This window comes from Monodon monoceros, unplaced genomic scaffold (genome assembly GCF_005190385.1).
Source record: "Monodon monoceros isolate NGI ecotype Baffin Bay Population unplaced genomic scaffold, NGI_Narwhal_1 Super_Scaffold_12, whole genome shotgun sequence".
NCBI classification, from domain to species: domain Eukaryota; kingdom Metazoa; phylum Chordata; class Mammalia; order Artiodactyla; family Monodontidae; genus Monodon; species Monodon monoceros.
In genome coordinates, this window is record NW_021703768.1 from 147,442,972 (window position 1) to 147,468,881 (window position 25,910).

Genomic DNA, 25,910 nt, shown 5'->3' on the forward strand with positions numbered 1-25,910 from the left:
ACCTCTGCGGAGGGTAACAGGGGCAAAGAGTTCGGGGTAGGAGAGAGACTACTGATAATGTACCTATTAAAAGAACATCAACAAGCCTTTATTGCAGGCCCTACAAAAGTGCCCCTTCTCCCCAGCGGCACGAAGTCACCGGGTTCCAGCCGTGACTCCCGGAGCCGCCTAGCGCTCCCGTGGCCCCCGAAAACGAGGCACTGCGATCCCACCCCATGCCGGAGGGGGCGCTATTCAGTTTCGTTCCGATAGGAATGGAGCATTGCTTTCTTTCTGCGCTTGCGCGGCAAGGAAGCCTCACTTCCGGCCTTGCGCGCCCAGGGTCTGAAACCTGCGGTCGCCAGGTAGGTGAGTGCAGGGGCCGCCTGCCTCCCTGGAGGTGTCTCTGCGTGACCCCCAACCGTGCAGTCCGAGCCCTCCTCCCTCAGTTAGCCTCAAGGTCCCAGTGCCACCTTCGGCCCAGCTCCGTTTAGTCAAGCATGTGCTCCCCACGCACGCTTTGCTTTGTGTAACACCGAGACCCCTCACATCCTTCGTTTTCCTTCAGTCGCCTTCTTCCGAGGCCACCTCCCTAGAGCCCTTGCGCAGGGATGGGAGAAGTGTCCCGGATGCAGAGAATGCCCCGGTACCCCATTGAGCGTCCCTTCGCTCTCTCCCTTGCCTTTCTTTGCAGACCGTCACCATGAAGTTCAACCCCTTCGTGACCTCGGACCGCAGCAAAAACCGCAAACGTCACTTCAATGCCCCCTCCCACGTGCGCAGGAAGATCATGTCGTCTCCACTCTCCAAGGAGCTGCGGCAGAAATACAACGTTCGCTCCATGCCCATCCGCAAGGACGACGAGGTCCAGGTATGTGTCCTCCGGGCTCTAGTTACCCAGCTGCGTGGCGCTCGGGCGCCGCCTTTGCCTGAGAACGTCGAGTGTGCTTGGACGTGGAGGACTGGCAGGTAAAGTGACCCTGCAGATGTGTTAGACCGGAGATGGGGCCCAGAGTCACCAGAGAGCGCCTGTCCAGCCTAATTTAGAGCATTCCAACTCAATTCTTTAATAATAATAATTTGAGAAATATACTGTCCCAACCAAGCAAAACTCTTGTTTTCTTATTTTGTCTGCGGAGGCTGCTAGTTTGCCAGGCGTTACCCAGGGTGGCTGTTTGAACCAGACTTTGCAGGGGAATGTTTTGCAATGAGAGTAAGGTCTTGTTATCATTGAGTTTAGTGGAAGCTGGGCACTTGATGGTGCTGGACTTGGCAGGGAGAATGGAGAAGCAGCAGCAAGTCAGAGGCCTGAAATTGTGAGAGTCCGGCCCATGTGAGGAAGTATAAGCCCTCTGTTCTCTGTGACTGGAGCATAGAATTAAGATGTGTGGTAGAGAGGGGAAGTGAGGGTGAGCACAACAGACAGGGGCTATGCTCATTCCTTGAGGGAATATTTATTGAGCACTTACCAGGCAGTGTTCCCTAGAACACTAACAGTGCACAAGATCTACAGGCCCCTCTTAAAACCTCAGCACTATTGACTTCTTGGGCTGGATAAGTCTTCGTTGTGCTGAGCTCTCCTGTGCACTGTAGGGTGTTTAGCAGCATCCCTGGTCTCTCCCCACTAGATGCCAGTAGCACCTCCTCATAGTTATGACAAGCAGAAATATTTCCAGGTATTGCCCAGTGTCTCTGGGGAGCAAAATGCACCCCTGCCACCCTCCCCCAGTTGAGAACCATTGTTTTAGAGAATGAAGTAAGGGATTTGGTGGATCACCTAAGGCACTGGGACTCTGAAGCTTTGAGGAGGAAAGGACTGGAAGCAGGGGATAAGTTAGGCTGAGATTGTGACAGGAATAGCATAGAAAAAAATAATTCAGAAGTATGGTTCAACCTCTTCTCTCCTGGATCCTTCCCATCAGGCATGTTCTAGAATGGGGGGGATTGCAAATGCCTCTAGGGTCTAGTTAGGCAAATTAAAGGAAGTGGGCTCTTTGAAGGGAGATGGTCATATACCCTCAGCCCATTGCTGCGCTAGGGAAATGAAGACTCTTCAGTTACGTTCAGTTGTTGTCAGATTCTTCAGTTTTGCAAGAGACCTGGAAAATCTGGATTCTTTACTTTATAGAAACTGCTTTTGGCTGAGATCACCAATAACCTCTTATTTATTTATTTATGTATTTATGTATGTATGTATTTACTCATGGCTGCATTGGGTCTTTGTTGCTGCGTGGGGCTTTCTCTTTCTTGCGGTGCGTGGGCTTCTCTTGTTGTGGGGCATGGGCTCTAGGCGCGTGGGCTTCAGTAGTTGTGGCACATGGGCTCACTAGTTGCGGCTCGCGGGGTGTAGAGTGCAGGCTCAGTAGTTGTGGAGCATGGGCTTAGTTCCACAGCATGTGGGATCTTTCCGGACCAGGGCTTGAACCCGTGTCCCCTGAATTGGCAGGCAGATTCTTAACCACTGTGCCACCAGGGAAGTCCCCACCAACCTCTTTATGACTAAATTCAGCGGTCACATCTTGGTCTCACTGTCGTTGACTTTTGTTTTTGTTTTTTTTCTGGCTGCGTTGAGTCTTTGTTGCTGTGCGTGGGCTTTCTCTAGTTGCGGCGAGCGGGGGCTACTCTTCATTGTGGTGCACGGGCTTCTCATTGCCGTGGCTTCTCTTGTTGCGGAGCACAGGCTCTCGGTGCGTGGGCTTCAGTAGTTGTAGCACGCGAGCTCAGTAGTTGTGGCTCACGGGCCCTAGAGTGCAGGCTCAGCAGTTGTGGCGCACGGCCTTAGTTGCTCTGCGGCATGTGGGATCTTCCCGGACCAGGGCTCGAACCCGTGTCCCCTGCATTGGCAGGCGGATTCTTAACCACCAGGGAAGCCCTGTCCTTGACTTTTTCAGCAGCATTTGGCATAGGTTGCACCACCTTACTTCTTGAAATAGCTTCTCTTTTTAGCTTCTGTGACACTTCAGGCTCACAATTTACTTGCAACTTCCCAGACTCCTTTGCTGGCTATTTCTCCTCTGCCTGGTCCCTAAATGCTGGAGTTTGTCACAGGGCCTGCACCTGGTCTTCCATTGGCTGGCCTACATGGTCTACCGAAGTGGTAATATTTATTCCTAAAGTTTTAAATGTCTGCTCTGTGCTAACACCTTCCTCTTTTACATCCCAGTCCAAACTACTTTTCTAACCACAGAGCTGTAGATCTAACTGCCTGCTGAACATCTGTATTTGGATATCTCACAGACATCTCAAGCTTCTTATGCATGAGATCCTGACATTCCCACTGCCTCTAAAATCTGATTCTCGTCCCATCTTTCACACCTCAGTAAGTGACACTTCTATCTCCCCACTTAGGTATATCATAAACCTTTAAATTATTATTAACTTTCCCTAACCCCTCTCTTCTAATCTATCACTAAGTCTTGTTGATTTTACCTCCAAAATACCTCTTGAATCTGACCACTTCTTTATATTTCCATTTTATTCCAAAGCATCTGTCGCTTCCACTGTTACTGTAGTCCACTCTCCACAGAGTGGCATTGTTTGCAAATCAGATCCTGCTTAAAACCTATCAGTGGTGCTTGATGTGCTGACTGTAAAATCTAAATCTCTGCCAAGGCCCTGCGTGAGCCAGTCCAGGTCTAATTCTCTGACCTCATCTCATCTTATTATCCCCCACATGCTCTGTACTTCAAACACATTGGTCCTTTCAGGTCCTTAAATGCACCTAAATCTTTTCTCCCTCTGCGTCTTTGTCCAGAATGCTCCCTCTGCCTGGAGTGCTCTTCTCCCCTTTACCTGGCTAACTCCTCCTTTTGCAGGTCTTATATTAATGTCAGTTCCTCAGAAAAGCCTTCCCAGATACTTTACTCAGTATTTCAGTATAGCATCCTTTATTCTTTTTTCATAGCAATGAACACAATTTGAGATCTTTTTTTTTAAAAAAACTGAGGCATAATTTACATACAGTGAAATGCACAGGTGAGTTTTGGCAGATGTAAAACGATGTAGCGTCACCCTAATATGACGTAGACCATTTTTTATCATCTCAGTATCTTCCCATGTGCCCTGTCCCAGTTAGGATTATATATTTGCATGTTTACCTCTCAGCTGCCTACTACCCATCAGACTAAGCTCTGTGAGGCCAGAGAACTCTTCTTTTTTGTTACCTGACCTCAGTGCAGAGCCTGGCACACAACAGGGGCACAATCAATATTTATTGAATGGATGAAAGCTGTTGACGGGTTGGAATTGGAAGATGAGATAAAGAAAAGGAGGGCAGGAGCTTCCCAGGTGGTAAAGTGGTTAAGAATCCACCTGCCAACACAGGGGACATGGGTTCGAGCCCTGGTCCGGGAAGATCCCACATGCCACGGAGCAACTAAGCCCATGTACCACAACTACTGAGCCTGTGCTCTAGAGCCCGCGAGCCACAACTACTGAGCCCACGTGTCACAACTACTGAAGCCCATGCGCCTAGAGCCCGTGCTCCGAAACAAGAGAGGCCACTACAATAGGAAGCCCGTGCACCGCAACGAAGAGTAGCTCCCGCTCGCCGCAACTAGAGAAAGATGGTGCGCAGCAACGAAGACCCAACACAGCCAAAGATAAATAAATTAAATAAATAATTTTTTTTTAAATGTGTAAAAAAAAAAAAAAGGGAGAAGGAGGGCAGGGGAGAAGGAGCTGCCGTTTTTTTAATGCCTGTGGGGTTATGAATGGTTTCTTTTTTAGATATGAAGAAAATGAAACTCAGGTAAAGTAATAAAGAATAATATAGAAAATGAGTGTCTGAGCCAGGAATCCAGGTCTCTTAACTCCAAAGGCCATACTGGGTAAGCACTTCTCTGACCAGGAGAATAAAATCATCCCAGCTAGGTTTGTTAAAACTGCCTTTTCTCTCTTGGGATCTTCTAAGTCTCACCTACCTCTTTCTCTGAGCAGTTGACTATGCCTCCTGTTTTACAGAGGAAATTCGAACTATTGTCCAGGATCTTGCACAACTTCCGGCTCCGCACCCTCTGGCTTACCTGCAGTTGCACCCCTCCCATCTTCATTCTCTCCTGTTACAGTGAAAGAGAAATCCCTGTTTCTGTGTAAGCTATCCTGCTGCCACTGCATGTGACATCCACCACTCTCTTACTGCCCTCTTGAGATCCTTCTATCCATTATCCCCCTTCTCTGCAGTTTCCTTTACCTCTTCCTCCATACTTGCTCCTTCTCATCAGCATTTAAACATATTCATGTTTCCCCCTCTTTAAAAATAGAAAATTATCCCTTAACTTCCCATTCACGTTGAACATGTGTCCTCTCTCTCATCCTCTTCAGATCCAAGCTCCTTGGGTCAGTCTTTTTTCACCTTCGTCTTCTCACCTCCGGTGAACTCGTTGCCTTATCGTAACGGCTTCCATCCCACTGCTCCACCGAAAGCACTGTAGCCATGACCACCAGTGACCAGCTTGTTGTCATCTGTTACTTTATCCTTCCAGTAGTTGACCATCCTAGGGCATTTGACCTTCTTGTCTTGGCTACTCTAACACCACACTTCCTGGTTTGCCATTCTTCCTGGCCACTTCAGTCTCTTTCGTAAGCTCTTCCAAAATGTTGGCTTTTCTTAGATTTCTACATTCCTGTACCACCAGCTCCCTAAGTAAAATCAAGCTTTGAGTTGCCATCTCTTTGGATGACTCGCAGGTTTTTGTCACCAGCCCAGTTGGCCTTCCCGCTGTGTATGGAATTTTCATGTTCCATGCCTCCGGGAAAGGCACATCCATCCATCCAGTTGCCCAGCCAGACTCTGGATGTCATCCTCGCCTCTTCTCCCTCACCTTTCCACAGTCGATTGAGTCTTATCCTGTCTCCCTCCTCTCTGGGTCTAGCGTTTGTCCACTGCTCTTTATCACGGGTGTCCCTTTGACTCCTTTTATTAACACCTTTCTTCAATCAGGATGATACTTAATAGGGGCTTTTTCACCTACTTTCTCCATGTGAGGGTCTCTGGTCACGTAGACTGTGGTGGATCTTCAGTGAGGCATGCATGGCTGTTGTCTTTTCAACCTGAAAATCACCTTGGTGAGTAAGCTGAACAATATAGGTAGACATTTTAGGAGTATTGAGATTTGCCAATTCTTTACATGTGGTATTTCCTCTGTGCTTATATGGCTACTGTTTAATAGGCTCCTGCCTTTAGGGAAACCATAATCTAGTTAGTTTTTGAATAGAATTGGAGCATGAGCTGATTTTTAGTTGCAAAAATAGCCCACAAGATTTTAATTTAACGTTTTTTTTTTCTGACTATAAAATATTTGTATTAATTGTAGAAATCTTGAAATTTAGAAGAACATAAGTTAAAAAATAGTCATCAGTAATTCTCCTTCCTTCCTAATGGCAACCATTATTGACATTTGGATATATCTTCATCTCATGTTACATGCCATATACATATATGAAGCATATACACATAAGATTCAGACTATATATATAGCCTTGTATTCTTTTTTCTCTAAAGGTCATGTCTTGAGCATTTTCCTTGGTCATAAATTGTTTTTTGAAAACATGGGTTTTAGATGGTTGCCTGAGAATCTCAATATAATTTTTTTTTTAATTGAAGTATAGTTGATTTACAATGTTGTGTTAGTTTCTGGTGTACAGCAAAGTGATTCAGTTACTAAGTATAATTTCTTTAACCATTCTCTGTTTAGATCTTGAGAGTGATTATATATTCTTTTTATTTTACTTTTTGTAAAAAATTGAGCTATAATTGATGTATAACACATATTAGTTTTATTTATTTTTAATATTTATTTTTGGCTGCGCTGGATCTTCATAGCTGTGCGTGGGCTTTCTCTAGTTGCGGCGAGCGGGGGCTACTCTTCGTTGCAGTGCACGGGCTTCTCATTGTGGTGGCTTCTCTTGTTGTGGATCATAGGCTCTAGACGCATGGGCTTCAGTAGTTGTGGCACACGGGCCCTAGAGCGCAGGGAGTTCAGTAGTTGTGGCATGTGGGCTTAGTAGTTATGGTGCACAGGCTTAGTTGCTCCACGGCATGTGGGATCTTCCCGGACCAGGGATCAAACCCATGTCCCCTGCACTGGCAGGTGGATCCTTAACCACTGGACCACCAGGGAAGTCCCTAATGTGTATTAGTTTTAGATGTACAGCGATTATATTTTTTTACTCTCAGGACTAGTCATGTGATGACCATCTTAGTTCAAGGAATGTTTTGTTCAGGTAAGAGAAGAAAAAAATACAGGCAAAGAATTTCCACCTGACTTAGAATAATACAAAGCAGATTTATACCAAAAAAAAAAACCCCAGCTGATTTTGATTTAATCAAAATTTGACTGAATACAAAAAGTTCTATTTTTAGCCTGTGTGTTGCTGATAATTAGTTTCCTCACTATGATGTTCAAGCATTAGAAATGGGGAGAATTCTCTTTTGTATTTTCTCTCAGGTGGTTCGAGGACACTACAAAGGTCAGCAAATTGGCAAGGTAGTCCAGGTGTACAGAAAGAAATATGTCATCTACATCGAGCGGGTGCAGCGTGAGAAGGCTAATGGCACAACTGTCCACGTGGGCATTCACCCAAGCAAGGTATGGCCTGGGACTGCGCAGTGGTAGTGGGCGTGTAGCATAGCATTCCTACTAGAGTTGTTGGCTGTTGGTACTTTCTGCACAGGCGGCCATGGTAAGGACTTCCCTGGGAGGAAGGCTTGGTTGGTTCACTGGCTTAGTGATATCACGAGGGATCCAGTTCCTTTCCCTGTCTGTTTTGTCATCCTTGGTGAAGGCCCCGTCTGCAAGCTGGTAGCAAGAGTGTTCCAGGCATCACTTTCCCACTAGAGAGTGTCCAGAGGGAGAAGAGAGAACACCTCTTCCTTTGGCCCTCACACCCACCTGGTGGAATATGCTGTTCCTCCTTTAACCTCCCATTTTATACGTTGTATTGTAGGGCCTCTCCTCCAGAGTTTCAGATCCTTAAGGGCAGAATGGTTGGGTCTCACTCATCTTTATGATCTCTGTATTGCCCAGCAGCTGGTGGGAATGCAGGTATTTTTAAAACAATGCATTTTGCCAGCCAAGGGCAAATTATACTGCCGACATGGATAGACAAACCATCCATGTGGGTAGTATAATGTTTCACAAGCTAAATGACACTTCGTACCACTAAATTATCTAAATGGTCTTCTAGAGCCTCAAGCGTTAGGAGCTGGGCATTGGGTAGCAGAAGAAGGAACCCAAGCTACTGTTGTCGAGGGAAGATCTGCTGTATAAGATTAATTGTGGTTATAAGTCCTTTCTCCTTTAAAAAAAAAAAAAAAATTTCAATATCTGTTTGTTCTCTCATGCTAACAGGTGGTTATCACCAGGCTAAAACTGGACAAAGATCGGAAAAAAATTCTTGAACGCAAAGCCAAATCTCGACAAGTTGGAAAAGAGAAAGGCAAATATAAGGAAGAACTTATTGAGAAAATGCAGGAATGAATATAACCTTTTGTGCAACCACGGTTTACCTGTAGATTCTTTTGCCTGGTGTGTATTCCTTTGAAACTTTTCCAGGTGTCTCTGGAACGTTTCATTTCCTTCCTATTTCGTTATTGATATGTGGCTCTGTATATCTACTTTTGCTGTTTCGATTAATAATTTTATGAATAAAAATTGGACACGTTTTCTTGTTCCAAAACATATTTATTGCCTTTTAGATAAAATCCATCTTACTTTCAATTCCCCACTGCCAGTCTTTCACATGCTTAATCTACAGGGCAGCAAAATATAGCAGCAGTGAGGTTAAGACAGCCCTGCTCCTGCCTGGACCCTCACGCCGATGGGGCAGACAGGACAGGGCTCTGGTCCCTGAGGCAGAGGTTGTCCCACTCGGTGTAGGTCCGGCTGTGAACTGGCACGCACAGAGGGCAGTGCTGCTCAGCACTCACACTCAGGCCTGCCAGTCTGCTCTCTGGCCAGCTTCCTCTCCCTCACACCCCAACCAAACCCAAGGGCATGCAGCTCACTGACCCAGCTGCCCTGCCGAAGTCTTGACCTTGCTAGTGCTATTTCCATGTGACTGAAATGCCCTCCTCTTTCCCGAGGTTAACTCAGAAAACTGACAGTCTACAGGCAAGACTTGGTTTACAAATAGATTTTGCTTGTCCTTCTATTGTTTTCATAATTTAAAATTAATTTCCAACATTTAAAACTTATGAGATCACAGAGAAATCCAGATCTTGTGCTTCATCTAGCTGCATGAGGCCCTGATCCTGCACAGCATCGGTTGTGTGGAGCCTGGGTACCCTGTTGTCTACCCCCAGTGGCATCTGAGTTTTAGACTCCAGGTCTAACTTCTAGTCGTTCTTTAAGATTAGCTTCAGAGCCACATCTAAAATCCTCCCTTGCCCCTGGGATAAATAATCTATTGATTAATGCATTAAACAGCCTTTTATGGCTCGCTAGTAACACAGGATTTATCTGACACTCTGGTGTTTCTTAATAAATGTTGATTGAATCAGTTATTTCCCATTTTGACTGGTGAAGAAAATGAGTTGAGGTTAATTGTCCAAATCCCAGAGAGCCTAAGAGATAGAGCTGGGATTTGAACCCAGGCCTCGGTGCATCAGAGGACATTCACCTCCCACAGCCATCTGCCTCTGGTGTTCCTCCTGCTCTTAAGTCAGCCCTTCACTGGAGTCTGACAAGAGCCTACACACTTATATGGAACAGAGAAGAATTTACGTGTCTGTAGCAGTAAAAGCATTAGTGCTTAGTGGGAAAAGCATTGTCACCAGTGGTCAAGCTCCAATCCCAGCTCTACCACTGGACAGTCAAAGGCCTTTGAGCAAACAGCTCATCTCTGAGCTTCCATTTTCTCAGTAGTAAATAGATGGTAATACCTTCATTGCCTTCCTTTCTTATGTTAAATGCAGAAATAAAATGCCATGATCAAATGGGCTATTTCTGAGCACACTTTGATAGTGGGAGTGTATAAATCCTAATATCGCTATTATTGTTCAATTAACTTCTATTTCAAGTTCTGACATTCACTTTGCACTCAAAGAAGGAATGATTTTTCACAAAAGATTGCTAAGAGCACAAACCACAGAACTCAATATGCACGCTCTGACTGTGGCATTGATTTAAGAGTAGGCGGAATGATACTGGCTCCGTAGCCAGACGGATCTTGATTCAAGTCCTGCTGTGGTCTTCAGACAGCCATTTTTGTGACCCTCTGTTTCTCTAGTCTATGTAAGAAGCTGGAAATGCTGACCTTCAAGGCTGAAAATTAAAGTAGCAGTCCATCAGATACCCCTGATTTTAGGAGTCACGTGGGTGGTTGCTAAAATAGTCTCCACCTCTTGCCTGGAGATTCTGTGATACAGTACGTCTGAAGAGAGAACTCTTCAGGTCTCGTGTGCATCTGTTTTTTTCACATGGCCCTTGTATGATGCTTATGACTAGGTAAATTTGGGAAATTGTGGATTAGGATGTATACATACACACAGCACATAAAATAGAGCAGGTGCCCAAAACATGGTGGCTATGTTAGCACACTGAACCGTATGTCTAGGGAGCATAACAAGTAGGTCAACCAGCAAGGGCTGTGGTTTATTTTTCTGATTTGAGGTTTTGTCTTCATTCTCGAACAACACATGTTTCAGGGCCCCAAATTTGCGTAAAAGTCAGATTTCAAACTCGATTATATTTGTAGTAGGATGACATCTTCCGATGCCTGGTCTGGGCCCTAGGCTCCAGCCATTACGCTCACCATGAAACTTAAATTATATTTCCTAAGAGTTATATTTGGTTTCTTTTCAGCAAGTTTGTTCAATACAAGTGATAAGAGCTTTGAGAGCTGTAATCTCCCCCAAGTCACACCAGGCTTTTTATCATCAGCCATGTGAATAATAGTGCATGATCAAGAGTGGGAATTTGACATCAACTGAGAGCTCTAATCCCAGCTTAGTCAGCTTCTAGCTGTGTGTGACCCTGGGCAAATGGCCAAACCTCTCTGGGCCTCAGGTTTGTCATTTATAAAATGGAGATGAAGAGTACCTACCTCTGGGACTTCCACTGGTGGCGCAGTGGTTAAGAATCTGCCTGCCAACGTAGGGGACATGGGTTTGAGCCCTGGTCTGGGAAGATCCCACATGCTGTGGCGCAACTAAGCCCATGCGCCACAACTACTGAGCCCGTGTGCCACAACTACTGAAGCCTGCGCGCCTAGAGCCTGTGCTCCGCAGCAAGAGAAGCCACTGCAATGAGAAGTCCGTGCACTGCAATGAAGAGTAGCCCCCGCTTGCCGCAACTAAAGAAAGACGGTGTGCAGCAACGAAGGCCCAACGCAGCCAAAAATAAGTAAATTTATTAAGAAGAAAGAAGGAAGGAAGGAAGGAAGGAAGGAGAAAGAGGAAAGAAAAAAGAAAGACAGGGAAAGAAAGGAAGAGAAGAGTACCTACTTCACAGAGTTGTCAGACTTACTACTTGAGATACTGCGTGTAAAGCACAGAGAACTCAGCAAATGTTAGCTATTGTCTTTCTGAGGAGATTGGCAGTGTGTTTGTCTGAAGGAGCAGAGGGGAAAGTTTTTTTCCAGGGAGTTTGGATAAAATGCTGGTTCTTGAACAAAGAGGGTTTAAAGGCAGCAATATGGTGTTTGGGCTGCTGCAGGAAATGGGGACTGCAGAATGCCAGCTGGGTGGGCCTGCTTATCAAGGTTTTGGCCTGGGGGGTTTTAGCATGTTTCCTGGAATGAGTTTGAATTAAGCAGTTTCCTACTGACCTTTTCATCAAATTTGCAGATGTCCATTTACTTGAGTGAATCCCCTTGTGCTATTTTGGGAAGACTCCAAACTTTTAAACTTCACATAACTGATTCTGAATGTCTGCTTTCATAGTGCACTTGGGTTGAGATGTTCAGCTACAGAGGTTTCCATGTGAGTTGGGTAGGCAAATAAGTAACCAAATCTTCTGGGAACCCGGCAGAACTGTACTAACCAAGAGTCCTTCATACTCTGCTGATGCTACAGACTTAGAGCAGTTCCAATCTGGTAATAGCTTGGGTCTTTGTTCATTGTTCTTTTAAATTAGTTTTTTTTTTTTTTTTTTAAAGAAGTAATACTTATGTATATAGTACAACATAAAAAGGTACAAAACGGGCTTCCCTGGTGGCACAGTGGTTAAGAATCCGCCTGCCAATGCAGGGGACACGGGTTCGAGCCCTGGTCCGGGAAGATCCCACATGCCGCGGAGCAACTAGGCCCGTGCGCCACAACTGCTGAGCCTGCGCGCTAGAGCCCACAAGCCACCACTACTGAAGCCAACGTGCCTAGAGCCCATGCTCTGCAGCAGGAGAAGCCATGGCAATGAGATGCTTGCGCACCGCAACGAAGAGTAGCCCCCGCTCGCTGCAACTGGAAAAGGCCTGCACTCAGCAACAGAGCCCCAGTGCAGCCAAAAATAAATTAAAAAAAAAAAAAAGGTACAAAAGGTATACAGTGAAAAGTAAGTTTCCTGGGAATTCCCTGGTGGTCCAGTGGTTAGGACTTCGTACTTCCATTGCAGGGGGCATGGGTTCAATCCTTGGTCAGGGATGGTTGGGGAACTAAGACTAAGATCCCACAAGCCGCTCAGCATGGCCAAAAAAAAAAAAAGGTAAGTTTCCTTGTCACGCTGACTCTCAGTCACTAAGTTCTCCCCAGAAGCAGTCACTGTTTCCAGTCTTTTATATCCTTCTAGAAATATTCTGTGCATATATGATTGGGTTTTTACTCAAAGTTTGATCCGTAAAGAAGTCTTCATGAGAACAGCAGGTCATCCAAATTTAAATAACTATATGAGGTTGATGTATTGCCTGAACACCATAATTAAAATATAAACATGCACCAGTAATAAATATTCTTTGTCCATCAGAAATAATTAAATCAACCACATCCTAGCCTACCCCCAGTAGGAGGGCGGCGAATTCTGCAACAGGTTTTTAAAGGTCTCCTCTTAGGCCTTAGATGTCTCTATCTTGTTAAGTAATGTATAATTTAAGGGTTTTTTGTGTTTTGTTTTGGTTGACTTACTATTTGAAATAGGAGAGGTAGCATGGCTTAGTGGGAAGAACAGGAGCTACGAAGACCTACATTCAGATGCCAGTTTTGTCACTTAAAACAGCTAGACTTTGGGCAAGTTACTGTGGGATCTTCCCGGACCGGGGCACGAACCCACGTCCTCTGGATCGGCAGGCGGACTCTCAACCACTGCGCCACCAGGGAAGCCCTGTAAAGTGGATTTAATAACATCTATATTAGGTGTTGTGAGCACTGAATGAGACAGGTAATTCAAAGTACCTTGTTTAATGACTGGCACGTGGCCATCGAGAAATGGTAGCTGCAATTATCAGTGGTGTCTGCCGGCAGTGTGCGTTCCCTACCTACGTGCAGAGCAAACAAGTAGTGAATTATGCTGGAATTTCAGCTTCTCCACTAACTTCCAACGTTCTCAGTCAACTTGGAAAGGAGCTTTATGACTCCGTGGCTTTGTAACCCTGCATGCCTGTTTAGGGTTCCTTGGGGTTTGCCTTGTAGTGTTTTATAATCCACTCTTGTTTATTTCATCCTACTGAAGTTGCCTCCGAGAATTTTCCTCTAATTTAAAAATTATTGAGGACCCAAAGACCTTATTTATGAGGGTTATATCTATCGATATAATTTACCATGTTAGACATTAAAATTTTAAGATTTTTAAATCATTAAAAAATAATAATAAACCCAAAACATGTTAACAGAAATAACATTTTTAAGGAAAATAGCTATCTTTTCCAATACAAAACAAAAAAATGTTGCAAAAAGAGTGACATTGTGTTACATTTTTGCAAAATTCCTTAATGTCTGGTTTAGTAGAAGGCAAATGGATTCTTACAATGCTTCTGCATTCAGTCTGTTGCAATATGATGTTTTGGAAGAAAAGGAAGCAAAGGAAGAAAATTCAACCTCACACAGATTGGTAGTTAGAAAAGAGAGGACTTGGTGGACCCCCTGGGAGAGTCTCGGAGACTCCCCAGCAGTCCTGGGACCGCTGCCCAAAGTCTGGTTTATTTCCTGCAGGAGACTTTAAATGCCTTGAAAGCAGAGAATATTTCTTCATTCAGAGGGTCACTGAATCCTAGTTCCTGGCCTTCTCCACAGTTTTCACTTGGAACATGTGATAAAATGTTTTGGACAGACTGACTGATAGAGGGAGCTATTGGCCAATACTAGCCCACAAATATAATACCAAGATTAAAGATTTTTCTCTTTCACAGAGGCTGAAACAGATTTCGACAGAACTGGTGTCTGAACAGCCACATCCCTGTGCTCCCCAACATCTGCTTCTCAGAGAGGCTGCCAAGAAGGCAAGGCAAAAGTTAGACTTACCAAGATCAACTTAAAAACATCCGCATTTATTTTTAAAAGGGGAAAAAAATTTACAATAGCCAAAAAAGTGGAAGCAACCCAACTGTCCAACCACGGATGAATGGAGAAACAAAACGTGGTATATACATACAGTTGAATATTATTCAGCCTTAAAAAGGATGGAAATTCTGATACATGCTACAACATGGATGAATCTAGAGGACATTATGCTAAGTGAAATAAGCCAGTCACAAAAAGACAAATGTTCTATGATCCCACTTATATCAGGTATCTTGAGTAGTCAAGCTTAGAGAAACAGAAAGTAGGATGGTGGTTGCCAGGGGCGGGGGAAGGAGAGAATGGGGATTTGTTTAGTGGGTATGAAAATGTTCTGGAGATCAGGTGCACAACAGTGTGAATACTTAACACTATTGGACTGTACACTTAAAAATGGTAAAGAAGGTTAAGTTTTATGTTATGTATATTTATTTTGCCACGATTAGAAATAAGTTTTTAAAAAAAGAAATGGGAAGAAAGAGCAAACTTTTTTCTCTAATTTAGTTCTGGCTGATTTTCACCCTTTCTTAACTATTCAATTCAGTTGTACAAGTGTTTATTGAGCACATTCTATGTATAAAGTGCTTCTAAGGAACAAAGATCAGTTAAACAGTGCCCATAATCAAGGAGTTTGCCCTCTAGTAGAGGGTTGGTTAATTTATACACACAAACAAGTAGAAGGCCACAAGACATGCAATAACAGAATGAAAATAGGTCTTGGTGAAGGTGATGCCTGGACTGGAACTTAAGGACAACAGAATTTCTGTTGAGACTGAGTTGTTGCGGGGGGCAGGATGAGCACGAAGGAGACCAACTAGTTTCCTGCCTTGTCCTTCAGGTAAAGGCTTGGAATCGTGTTTCAAGAGATATTAAAGATCTTTGGTCCAATTTCTCATTTAATCCAGGAATCCATTCTAGTTGAATGAAGAAAGAAATCAGGAGGCAATTCCAGGTAAGGAAATGTGACTATTGCTGGGAAAACATGGTCCAGGGTAAAGCACATTGGATTGGTTTATAGATTTGCTTTCCATCTTGCTTCTGCCTGAGAGCTCTGTCAACCTCTCTGAGAACTGGGTTCCTCTGTTCCAAGGTTGTCACATCCTCCAATGAACATATGTGAAAATCCTTGGCAAGCATTTGAAACTCCATGTTACCTTCTCCTTACTACTCTGGCTAATTTCTACTCCTCTTTCAAGGCTCAGCTCAGGACTGGCTGGGATGGAAAAGTTGTGCACTATGGTCCACTCTACCCAGTGGCCTGCTCACAAGTCCATCTCACCAGCCTGTGAACTCCCTGAGAGGAGGCGGTGTCTGTTTGATTTCTGTAACCCCCAAACTTGGCACAGTGCACAAGTCATTCAGTAGCTAAGTAGCTAAGAGCACTGGGCTTGAAAATCACACCGTCAAAGGTTAAATCCTGGCTCCGCCACTTAGTAGCTATGTGACTCTGGCCAAGATCCTTAACCTCCTCCCTGGGCCTCAGTTTCTTCAACAGCAAGGTGGGGATAATAATGAAAACGACTTCATAGGCTGTCGTGAGGTGTTTAAAATAAACTCAAGCACTTAAAGCTCATGGCCCAGTGCCTGGCACACAGGAATTCTGAACAGAAACTTACTATTAAGTTCTTTATATGTTTGTTGCATAAGATAAAGCTGTAAATACCTACACTCTTTTCTTAAAAGGGTCACCTTCGTATCAGAAAACTTTGCTGAGCCCCTGGTGACTTACCCCTACCTCTGGGGCTCTGGGGTGACTGATGTCCCTCCAAGGAGCAGGAGCCCCAAGACCGGCCGGGGGAGGGCGGGGCTCTGTCTCCCGGTCCCCGGCGGGGCGGAGTCCGGCGCGAGGTCACGTGGGGGTGCGGGAGGCGGGTCTTTGCGCGCGCAGGTCACGCGGCCGGTGTTGACACTTCCGGGTGGGACCACAGTGAGGCGGCGGGGCAGGGGCTGGCACCTCCCGCAGCAACTATGGCGTATACGGGCCTCACCGTGCCTCTCATCGTGATGAGCGTGTTCTGGGGCTTCGTCGGCTTCCTGGTGCCCTGGTTCATCCCTAAGGGTCCCAACCGGGGGTAAGTGCGCCAGGCCTGCCTGGGGAGGGACGCGCGGTGAGGACCCGCAGAGCCGGGCGGGGGAGGGGGCGATTCCGCACCGGTCGGAGACCTTGCCCGGGTGATCCTGCCCTCCAGGCAGGCCCCGACCCCCGTGCAGCCCCTCGACTTCCTTATCGCAGCAGCCTCAGTGTCTCCCGGCCTGAACGTGAGGAGGGTGACTTCCGGCGGACCCTCCTTGGGAAGGCGTTGTAGGGGAATTTTTTCTCATCACGCCTCTGTGTGGGGAGGGTGCAGTCGGAAATGGGTTTATACCGACTCAAGGAGAAGTTGGGGTTCGTCCCTAGACGTCTGTCGCCCCTTTAGCCCTGCCGTCCACCCAAATGAGGCCTCGTTTGCGTAAACTTTAAAGGAACGGATCAAATAAATAAAACAGAAATTGATCTCTCTGCCTCACAGGCTGTCGCAGTTGCAGAGGACAAGCTTGTGCGACAACGTTGAGCCCAGGCCTTCCATCTAGTGGGCGCCAGGATCTAGCTGGGGCTTGATCTAGAGCGAGATTAATTATCAAAGAGTCGGAGGTATTGTTTAGAAACCCCTGCGTCATACCTTTCCAAGGGCTCTCCAGCCCTTGTATGTGAGTGTAACAAGCTCTTAGAATGATTGGTTAAGAAAGACTTTTTTCCCCCAGACTTCTTTGTTAGAGCTTTATCTCTTTTGTAAGTAAACTTTTTTTTTATCGTAGTATGAAACAGAGTCTTATCTTCAAAGGGGCTTTGGAACACCCTCTTTCTGGTTCCTCTTTGCCTTTTAGTCATTTTTTTCTCAGCAGCAAGATCATGTGGGGTGAAACTTAGACTGAAGTCACAGATTTGGGGGAACACCATCTCTTGTTTTATTCTTTGAAACGAATTGGTGGCTTCACAGTGCTCTGCATGCAGAGTAGACATTCAGTAAAGAGTTACTGAGTGGATAAATCTATTGCCTTTATTAAAGGAAAGAAAATGCTATTACTTCCTTAATGTTTTGTGACCTGAACCCCTTTTGCTCTCTGGAATAAACTGTGTTAGACCTGTTACTTCCATCGAGCTTACAAGTAAATCATAATTTGTTTAAAAAGGAAAAATGGTGGATGAATTTCTGTCATTTCACTGTATTAGGTTCCTCTTCCCCACCCCACCCCTAGCATCAGTTATATAGGGTCATCTTTCCAGCCTGTAATAGATGACTTAGAGTGTCAGAATTCTGGGGTTATTAAAACAATTTGTATTAACCAAATTTAATTCCTTGGGCTTGTTTCTCCTACTGGAATTAGAGAACAACATGGTACTCCTTTGTTGTGTTTCTGTCTTCAGCTGTTTCATTACCCACTGTCTGCCTTTCCAGCCTTCATACTCAGAAAGCATTTATTAATGTTCTGGTAGTGTTGACCACTCCTTTCTTGAAGACCCCCATTTGGGGCCCACCATGCCCAGCCTTGGGTCTTGATGCCACTGGTGTTACCCGGGGTAATGAAACGCCTCCAGTGGTCCATGGGCTACTCAGTTTCTAGCCCTAGTGTCACTATTCAGGTTTGACCTGCTAGTGATATGTTATCTGGATCTAATTCATAGCCTCCACCTCAGTCCTTGTATTTCCTGCTCTTGGCAGGATTGAGCAGGTCTTAAAACACTAGGTGTCTCCTAGGAGTTACTGTATTACACTTTGAGAAACACTGCTCCCGGCTGGATGATCCCTATGACCTTGGATAGTTTAGTTAACTTTTCCATGTTCCTGTTTCCTCATTGTAAAATGGAAATATTAGTACTGAATTAGTATTAGTTCCCCTTTACCTTCTGAAAAGACTGCAAGTGATTTTTTTTTTTTTAAATACACGAAGGAGCTGAATTGATTCAAGGACTATGGTGAATTTTTAACGCGGGAGAGCATTTCTGAGTTGAAGGATTAAAAACATCTTCATTAAGGAGCTAAGTAAAGGTGCTGTGTGAGAAGGGAAGAAAGGAGACTTTGCTGTTAAATCCTCTTCTCTGAGACCCCTGCACATCAGAATGCAGAAACCTGGGTGATTAGGAGGTTTTCAGGACCTCATGAAGCTGGGGGAAAAAGGGAGCAAAAGGGGAAAAACTCTTCTGAATCTATGTATAACCTAAAGCAAGCCTCTTACTCTCATCTTTTCTACAACTGAAAAAGGGCTGGATAAAATGAAGTCTGTACCTGGAGTACTGGTTCCTGACCATTCCTATTTTTCATGATTTCCCATTCTCCTCTTTAGGAATCCACAGATTCTCTAAAAGCTTCAGATTTTTTCACAGTGGCTCTCTTAGCAGTAGTTGTGGGGGAGGGAATGGGGACAGAGCACAGGGATTAGTGTTACAGTTCAGTCAGCTCCAATTTTTGCAGACATAACATTTTTGAACATTCAGAAAAATAGAGTAGTACAGGTGTTGTACAACACCACCTAGATTCAATAATGCTGACATATTCATATTTGCTTTATATTTGCTTTGTCTGTGAATCCAGGTGTGCATACATACATACATAATTTTGCTGAATCATTTGAAGGTAAATTGCAGTTATCATGACACTTCACCCCTAAACGCTTCAGCAGGCAATAACTTAGAAGAAGCACATTAGGAGCTGATATCTTAATTAAAAATTATTTTTTCTTTTCTTTTTGGCTGCGTTGTGCCGTGCGGCTTGCGGGATCTTAGTTCCCTGACCAGGGATCGAACCCGCACAGTGGAAGCGTGGAGTCCTAGCCACTGGACCACCAGGGAATTCCCATGAGGGAGCGTTTGATATCGAACTATTAATCAAGTAGTACAAAGGGGCCTCAGCTGTTTCCGATCTCTGAGTTGGTCTTTTGGGGAAGGGAAAGACTGAGGGAGGGATTCCAGGTTGGGGCAGGGGAATGGAAGAAGATGAGCAGAAGCTTGGGATGGAGAATAATAAACATGATGTGCAACCCCCAATACCTATTTATATATGTACTATAAGGTACATGTTTTGAAGAATGTGCCTTCAGGATATATCCAGAGTCTGACCAGTTCTCACTACAGGCACTGCTACCAGAGTGGTCCATTGGTGCAATTCCCCACTAACTGGTTTTTCTGCTTTTCCTTTTGCTTTTTCTTCCCTAGTCTATTTCCACCCTGCAGAGAGATCCTATTAGAATTTGGGTCAGATTTTGTCAGTCCTCTCCTCAAATCCCTCCAAAATAGCTTCCCTTTTCCTTTCAGAGGCTACCAAGATACCTCTGACCTCACTTCCTACCAGGCTGTCCTTGCTCAGCTCAGCCACACTGGCCTCTGTCCTCTTTGAATGCCTGATACCCTCTCACCAGGAACCTTTGCTTTGCTAAACTTCAGGGGTTTTCATCCCTTTTGTTCACTCCTCTCTCCCCAGAGCCTGGTGCATACAAGTCACTCTGAATCTGTTGAATGGACAAGCCAATGTATTAACCACAGAAAATACATGCACACACACAGAATTTCTAAAGGATGAGTTAAACATAATATATATAGGAGTTCAGATATTTGCCCCCTGCCTTCTAGGAGATAGTCTTTCTTACCCTATGGGGTGTGGAGACCCCCTCTTTGGAAGTCACGCCTGTGAATGATGGGGGGGGCATTGAAAGGTGATAAGCTGCAGAGTGATGTAATGAAAGGAATATATTAGAAAGATTAACCCAAGGTGATTGTAGGAATGAATGAAAGATTGTATGGATAGAATGAAAGGGAAGGAAGAAAGTTTTGAATCTGCCAGCAGTTAGCCAGGCAGACCTGATAAATTTTGATTTTAACGATGGGAATAGAAATGAAAAAAATCCACATAAGGAGAGCTGCTTCAAAGGACTAATCCACAGCATTTGATGACTGAAGGTGCAGGGGAGGCATGAGTAAAAAGATAGATTGGAGGGGTGGGTCAGATGGGTGGAAATGGCAGAGCTTCTCTGGAGTAGGAGATTTAAATTTGGAAAGAGAAATGGGAAGAGAATATCATGAATTCAGTTTTTTAAACGTTGAAATTCAGCTGATCAGAGACCCAGGTTTAACTATTTTTCAGACAGGAATGGAGATGGGGAGAGGTCAAGGCTAGAAAGTAATATTTTGGTAACACGGAAGAGCTAAATCGGACTCCACATTGGATCTGTTTCTTTGACTTTAACCTTCGCTTTTCATTGCTTTTGTTATTATAATCATACATAATGGCCTGCCTCAGGGAACCCTGTCCCTCTGCTAGCCCTGCTCACCTGTGAATGACTGCAAAAAAGAAGAAACTAACACATCCCCTCACCGAGGCTGGTCATTCCAGATGTTTTGCAAGACTGATGGCCCTTTTACTTTACTTCCTCACCGCCTCTCCCCCTCTGTTCTGCCTTTTTACTTTACTTCCTCACCGCCTCTCCCTCTCTGATTCTATAAAAGAAACTGGCATCCAGACCCAGAGAAGATGGTTTTTCGGAGGCACCAGTCTGCCATCTTCTCGGGCTGCCGGCTTTCCCAATAAAGTCGTATCCCTTTCCTCAACACCTCGTCTCCGATTCATTGGCCTGTCGTGCGGTGAGCAGAGCGAGCTTGGACTTAGTAACATTTTTAGCAGTATAGTGTCATTTCATATACCAAATAGGGCAGTTACTTGGATGTCAAAGCTATTACCAGTACAGCCTTTTGTGTTCAGTTTCAGATGGGTTTGGATTAGACCCCTAAACTGTGGCATCAGTACACATTCCCTTAAATACAAATGTTAATGACTTCCGTAGAATTCTGCTGTGTGCACCCCAGGGCACCCTGCTGTCTCCGGTGTTTGAACAGATTCAGATGTATTTTCCTGGTTGTGCAATCCTTGCCAGGTTTGATCACCTGGGAAGGGAACTTAAACCTCCTGCAAAGTCTGCATAGTTTGCTAGTTATCTAATGCTTGCACTTTTTTTTTTCTCCAGAGTTATCATCACCATGTTGGTGACCTGTTCCGTTTGCTGCTATCTCTTGTAAGTAGTTTTTTCCTAAAACAATAAGCGGTTATTCCTGGTATTTATCATATGTGTGAATAAAAGTTAAATAAGTGGAGCATGATTGTCATGAAACTTTACATTTTTGTTTCACTGGGGCTTGTTCCTGGTGTAACATCTAGAGATGGTATCCTAAGGCTGAAAAGAACACTTTTCCTGTGTTCAGTATATTTACCAAAGAACTGTACAGATGCTCAGTTCTTCTGGCAATACAAGTGTAATTTATTTGGCACAAATTTCAATCATACAATTAGCCAGAAATTGTCATCGTACTGCTTTATATTTTACTACTGTGAAGTATTTGAGCCTACTCATTTCACTTAAATATCTCACTGTGAAACCAATAAAGCCATTCTTTATTATGTATGTATTTATTTTTGTGTGCGTTGGGTCTTCATTGCTGTGCGTGGGCTTTCTCTAGTTGTGGCGAGTTGGGGCTTCTCTTGTTGCAGAGCACGGACTCTAGGCACGTGGGCTTCCGTAGTTGTGGTACATGGGCTCAGTAGTTGTGGCTCATGGGCTGTAGAGCGCAGGCTCAGTAGTTGTGGTGCACGGGCTTAGTTGCTCTGCGGCATGTGGGATCTTCCTGGACCAGGGCTCGAACCCATGTCCCCTGCATTGGCAGGTGGATTCTTAACCACTGCGCCACCAGGGAAGTCCTGCCATTCTTTATTATAACTTTTGTTTTATCTCATGAATAGAAGTTGAGCTAGAATTGTGATTGAGTAGAGTAAGGGTAATTTTTTTAAACAATTCATTATACACTGTATCAAAGTATGATAATAATTGGCATCTGTTCGAATAGATTATATAAACTTGAATGAAAGCTTTAGGATATGTGAGGTAATTTCTCAACATATATTTTTGGAATACTGTTAAAAATGGCAAAACTGCATTTGAACTATTATTATTTTTTATTTTTTTGCGGTACACGGGCCTCTCACTGTTGTGGCCTCTCCCGTTGCGGAGCACAGGCTCTGGACACACAGGCTCAGCAGCCATGGCTCACAGGCCCAGCCGCTCCGCGGCATGTGGGATCTTCCCGGACCGGGGCACGAACCCGTGTCCCCTGCATTGGCAGGTGGATTCTTAACCACTGTGCTACCAAGGAAGTCCCAGTTGAACTATTCTTTCTTTTTTTTTTTAATTGAGATATATTTCACATACCATAGAATTTATCCTTTTAGGGATTGCTTGTTAAGAGTTTAGAGCCAGCAATGCTCTTTCCTTAAAGAGAGCTTGCTAGCTTCCTGAGACTTCCTTATATGGAAAGTATTGGTGATGGCCAGCTCTTGCTTAGTGCCCACATGTTGTAGGAAGCAGCATTCTAATCCTGTGATGAAAGGCCGTGGCTCTGAATCTATGAATTTCTTGTACCCTGGGACTTTTGCACTAAGGTTTTTCAGAGAGGTTTGTGGGTATGAGCCAATTCTGGTTGTTGGCAGAGATCAAAATCTGCCCCTGACAAAGAGTTATTACCATGAATTTTGGCTATCTGGCCATTTGGTCACTTGCTTCAGTGCAACTTGAAGTGTTTAAAGCTGAATCATATAGCACTATAGAAGTTTGGCTAAATGATGATGATGTTGTTTGACTGCCTTGATACGAGTGCTTATGTGATGAGACTTTATGCAGTTGGCTTGTTTAGTCTTTTCGTTTTAGTTGGAAAGGTAAAAAAGAGGCCTTTTCAGGTCATAGCTCAGCCCCCAGAATGGAAGTCTGACATGTAGCGAATAGAGGGCATTCTTATCCTAGCTGTGTTTAACTCTAAAGAGTAAATGAGAAGAAGTACATGCATCATCAAGAATTCCTCGTTTAAGTAGGGGTGACTGAGTACCAGCCTATCCTACCGAATCTCCTCTTGAAATTCCAGCAAGGAAGCTCTTAATCAATCCAGGAGCCAAGGAGTGGTCCTGTCATTGAAAAAGCCTTTGTTTTCATTCCTTTGATCTCTGCTGCATGAGCAGTAAGGTTAGTGGTGGGGTCTTAAAAAAAAAAAAAAAAAAAAGACAAAATTATTGAGCAGAGGAATGACTTGAGATTAAACCAAGATGAGGTTAAAATGTTTTGTGACTTTCTGGTCCTCCGTCGTCTTTGAAATCTGGTTAATTTTCCTGTTATTCTCTTTTTTTTTAGTTTTTTTTTTTTTTTTAAATAAATTTATTTATTTATTTATGGCTGTGTTGGGTCTTCGTTGCTGTGTGCGGGCTTTCTCTAGTTGTGGTGAGCGGGGGCTACTCTTGGTTGCGGTGCACGGGCTTCTCATTGTCATGGTTTCTCTTGTTGCGAAGCACAGGCTCTAGGCACGCGGGCTTCAGTAGTTGTGGCACGTGGGCTCAGTAGTTGTGGCTTGCGGGCTCTAGAGTGCAGACTCAGTAGTTGTGGCGCATGGGCTTAGTTGCTCCGCGGCATGTGGGATCTTCCCGGACCAGGGCTCGAGCCCGTGTCCCTACATTGGCAGGCGGATTCTTAACCACTGCTCCACCAGGGAAGCCCCTGATACTGTCTTTAAAACAGGCAGGAGACCTGTCAGTCTCATGCCTCCTATCTTCACTTTCAAGTATAAAATAAAATAATTGGACTTGGTTGGAAATGGTGTCACTTTGAGTATTAGTGACTTAGTTGAGGACAGTCTGTGAGCCCTTACCTCTCTTGCTGTCTAGCTTTTTTCCTTTGTCCCAATGTGCTGGTGACTGCTCTATTGTCAGTGGGTCAGTACTGTCATCGATGTATTAATAAAGTTAGTTAGTACACAGTGTTCCAACATTAAATGCTTATGGAGGCCATTTTATGGGGAAATGAGCTGGGTGGTATAGACTTTATGCAATTGTTTTTTTCTTTTGTTTCTTTGAAACCTGATCATATATCCTATTTAGCGAAATATCTGCCTGAAGCATACAGGTGGAATTCAAATCCCAAGTATTTTACATACCTTATTCCACAAAGGGGTGGGATTTCTGTAACAAATTTAATTTGAAATTCAAAGGACACTTTACTGTTTGGCACCACTACATATAGTTTCTTGAAAATACTTCATTTGCAATTAAGACACCCCCAAAGAAACTAGATTTCCTAAACAAAGTCATGTTTTGAAATACATTCATAGACTTTTGAATTGCCTTCTCTTTGTGGCACTTTTTCCCTCCTTCCAGTTTGTTCTAGTTCAAGGTTAGATTCCGCCAGCAGAACCTTGTTTGAGCTCTGAATAAATCAGGATCTCTGCCAGTACAACCAGCTTGTGTTGCTAGCTCAGCAGAGTAAAGTCTGAATGCTCTACATCTGGTTTCCTCTCTAAGGCACAAGATCACTTTTGTTTCTTAAGCATACAGGCCTTTTAGTTACTATCCTATACTTTCTCTTGGTCTTCGGCTAGTTGTTAATGTCGGGTTATGTTGTAGCTTACCCAGAGTTACAAAACTCACATCCTAGGGGTAAAGTAGAAATTTAGTGTTGTATTGTGAAGGTACAATTGCTTCTTGGAAAACATGCTGTATCTTTAGCTCTTGACTAATTGTAAATCTTACCAGCAGAGTGATATAGGAAAAAAAATGTTGACTAGGAGACCAGGAGACCTTGGTTCTGCTAGGCTGAATAATATTTGGCCTGATTATGTTGTAGTGTGGTTTGGTAAATTTTTAAATAAGATGCTGTGTGTGAAAACTTATAACAAAGGATAAGAAAAATATAGTATTATCAGTGATTTTTAAAAATAAATTATTTTAATTCAAAGAACTGTATGTTACTTGTAAGCACAGTTTGCTTACATTGCCTTTGTAGCATTCATTTTATTGGGCCTTATTAGAGTTCATTCACTCAACTTATTTATTGTTAATAATAATATATACTAATAGTACTATAATGAACCTACTGTGTACCAGGCACTGGATATATAGCAGAAATATTCTGCTTGCCCTCTTTTTTAAATAAATTCATTTATATTTTTAATTTATTTTTGGCTGCGTTGGATCTTCGTTGCTGCGCGTGGGCTCGCTCTAGTTGTGGTGAGCAGGGGCCTACTCTTCGTTGCGGTGCACAGGCTTCTCATTGCGGTGGTTTCTCTTGTGGCGGAGCGCAGGCTCTAGGCATGCAGGCTTCAGTAGTTGCGGCACATGGGCTCAGTAGTTGTGGCTCGCGGGCTCAGTAGTTGTGGTGCACGGGCTTAGTTGCTCTGCGGCATGTGGGATCTTCCCGGACCAGAGCTCGAACCCGTCTCCCCTGCATTGGTAGGCGGATTCTTAACCACTGTGCCACCAGGGAAGTCCCCTCCCTGCCCTCTTTAGGGAGGGGAGACAGACAGCAAAACAGAGAGCCAGTGAAGCCGCCAATCACTTCCCAAAGAGGTTTCCTCATCTACTCATTCTCCCAAACCCCTACTCTGTGGCCCCCAAACGAGTCCGCCTCACTCACTTCTCCAGCCCCCTAATACTGCCCATCACGCAGGACC

The 25,910-nt window shown here is 44.3% G+C and overlaps 2 protein-coding genes across 3 annotated transcripts in view; both read left to right on the forward strand.

Moving 5' to 3' along the window:
• The first annotated feature begins 291 nt into the window (after nt 1–291).
• On the forward strand, nt 292–8,699 carry RPL26L1 (ribosomal protein L26 like 1). 2 transcript variants are annotated; one of them, XM_029219220.1, is made up of 4 exons: nt 292–344; nt 674–850; nt 7,428–7,568; nt 8,331–8,699. In XM_029219220.1, exons 2-4 carry the CDS (start codon nt 683–685, stop codon nt 8,457–8,459), a joined length of 438 nt encoding a protein of 145 aa, XP_029075053.1. In that variant the 5' UTR covers nt 292–344; nt 674–682; the 3' UTR covers nt 8,460–8,699. The 2 variants fall into 2 exon arrangements, with proteins under 2 accessions (XP_029075053.1, XP_029075054.1); XM_029219221.1 differs by having other exon boundaries at nt 312–348.
• A 7,598-nt stretch (nt 8,700–16,297) lies between these two features.
• The window catches only part of ATP6V0E1 (ATPase H+ transporting V0 subunit e1), a 37,775-nt gene continuing 28,162 nt past the window's right edge, over nt 16,298–25,910 (forward strand). The window contains exons 1-2 of the mRNA XM_029217909.1: nt 16,298–16,476; nt 21,398–21,445. Of these exons, the coding sequence (XP_029073742.1) occupies nt 16,373–16,476; nt 21,398–21,445 (152 nt within the window). The 5' untranslated portion in view covers nt 16,298–16,372. The remainder of the gene's footprint in view (nt 16,477–21,397; nt 21,446–25,910) is intronic.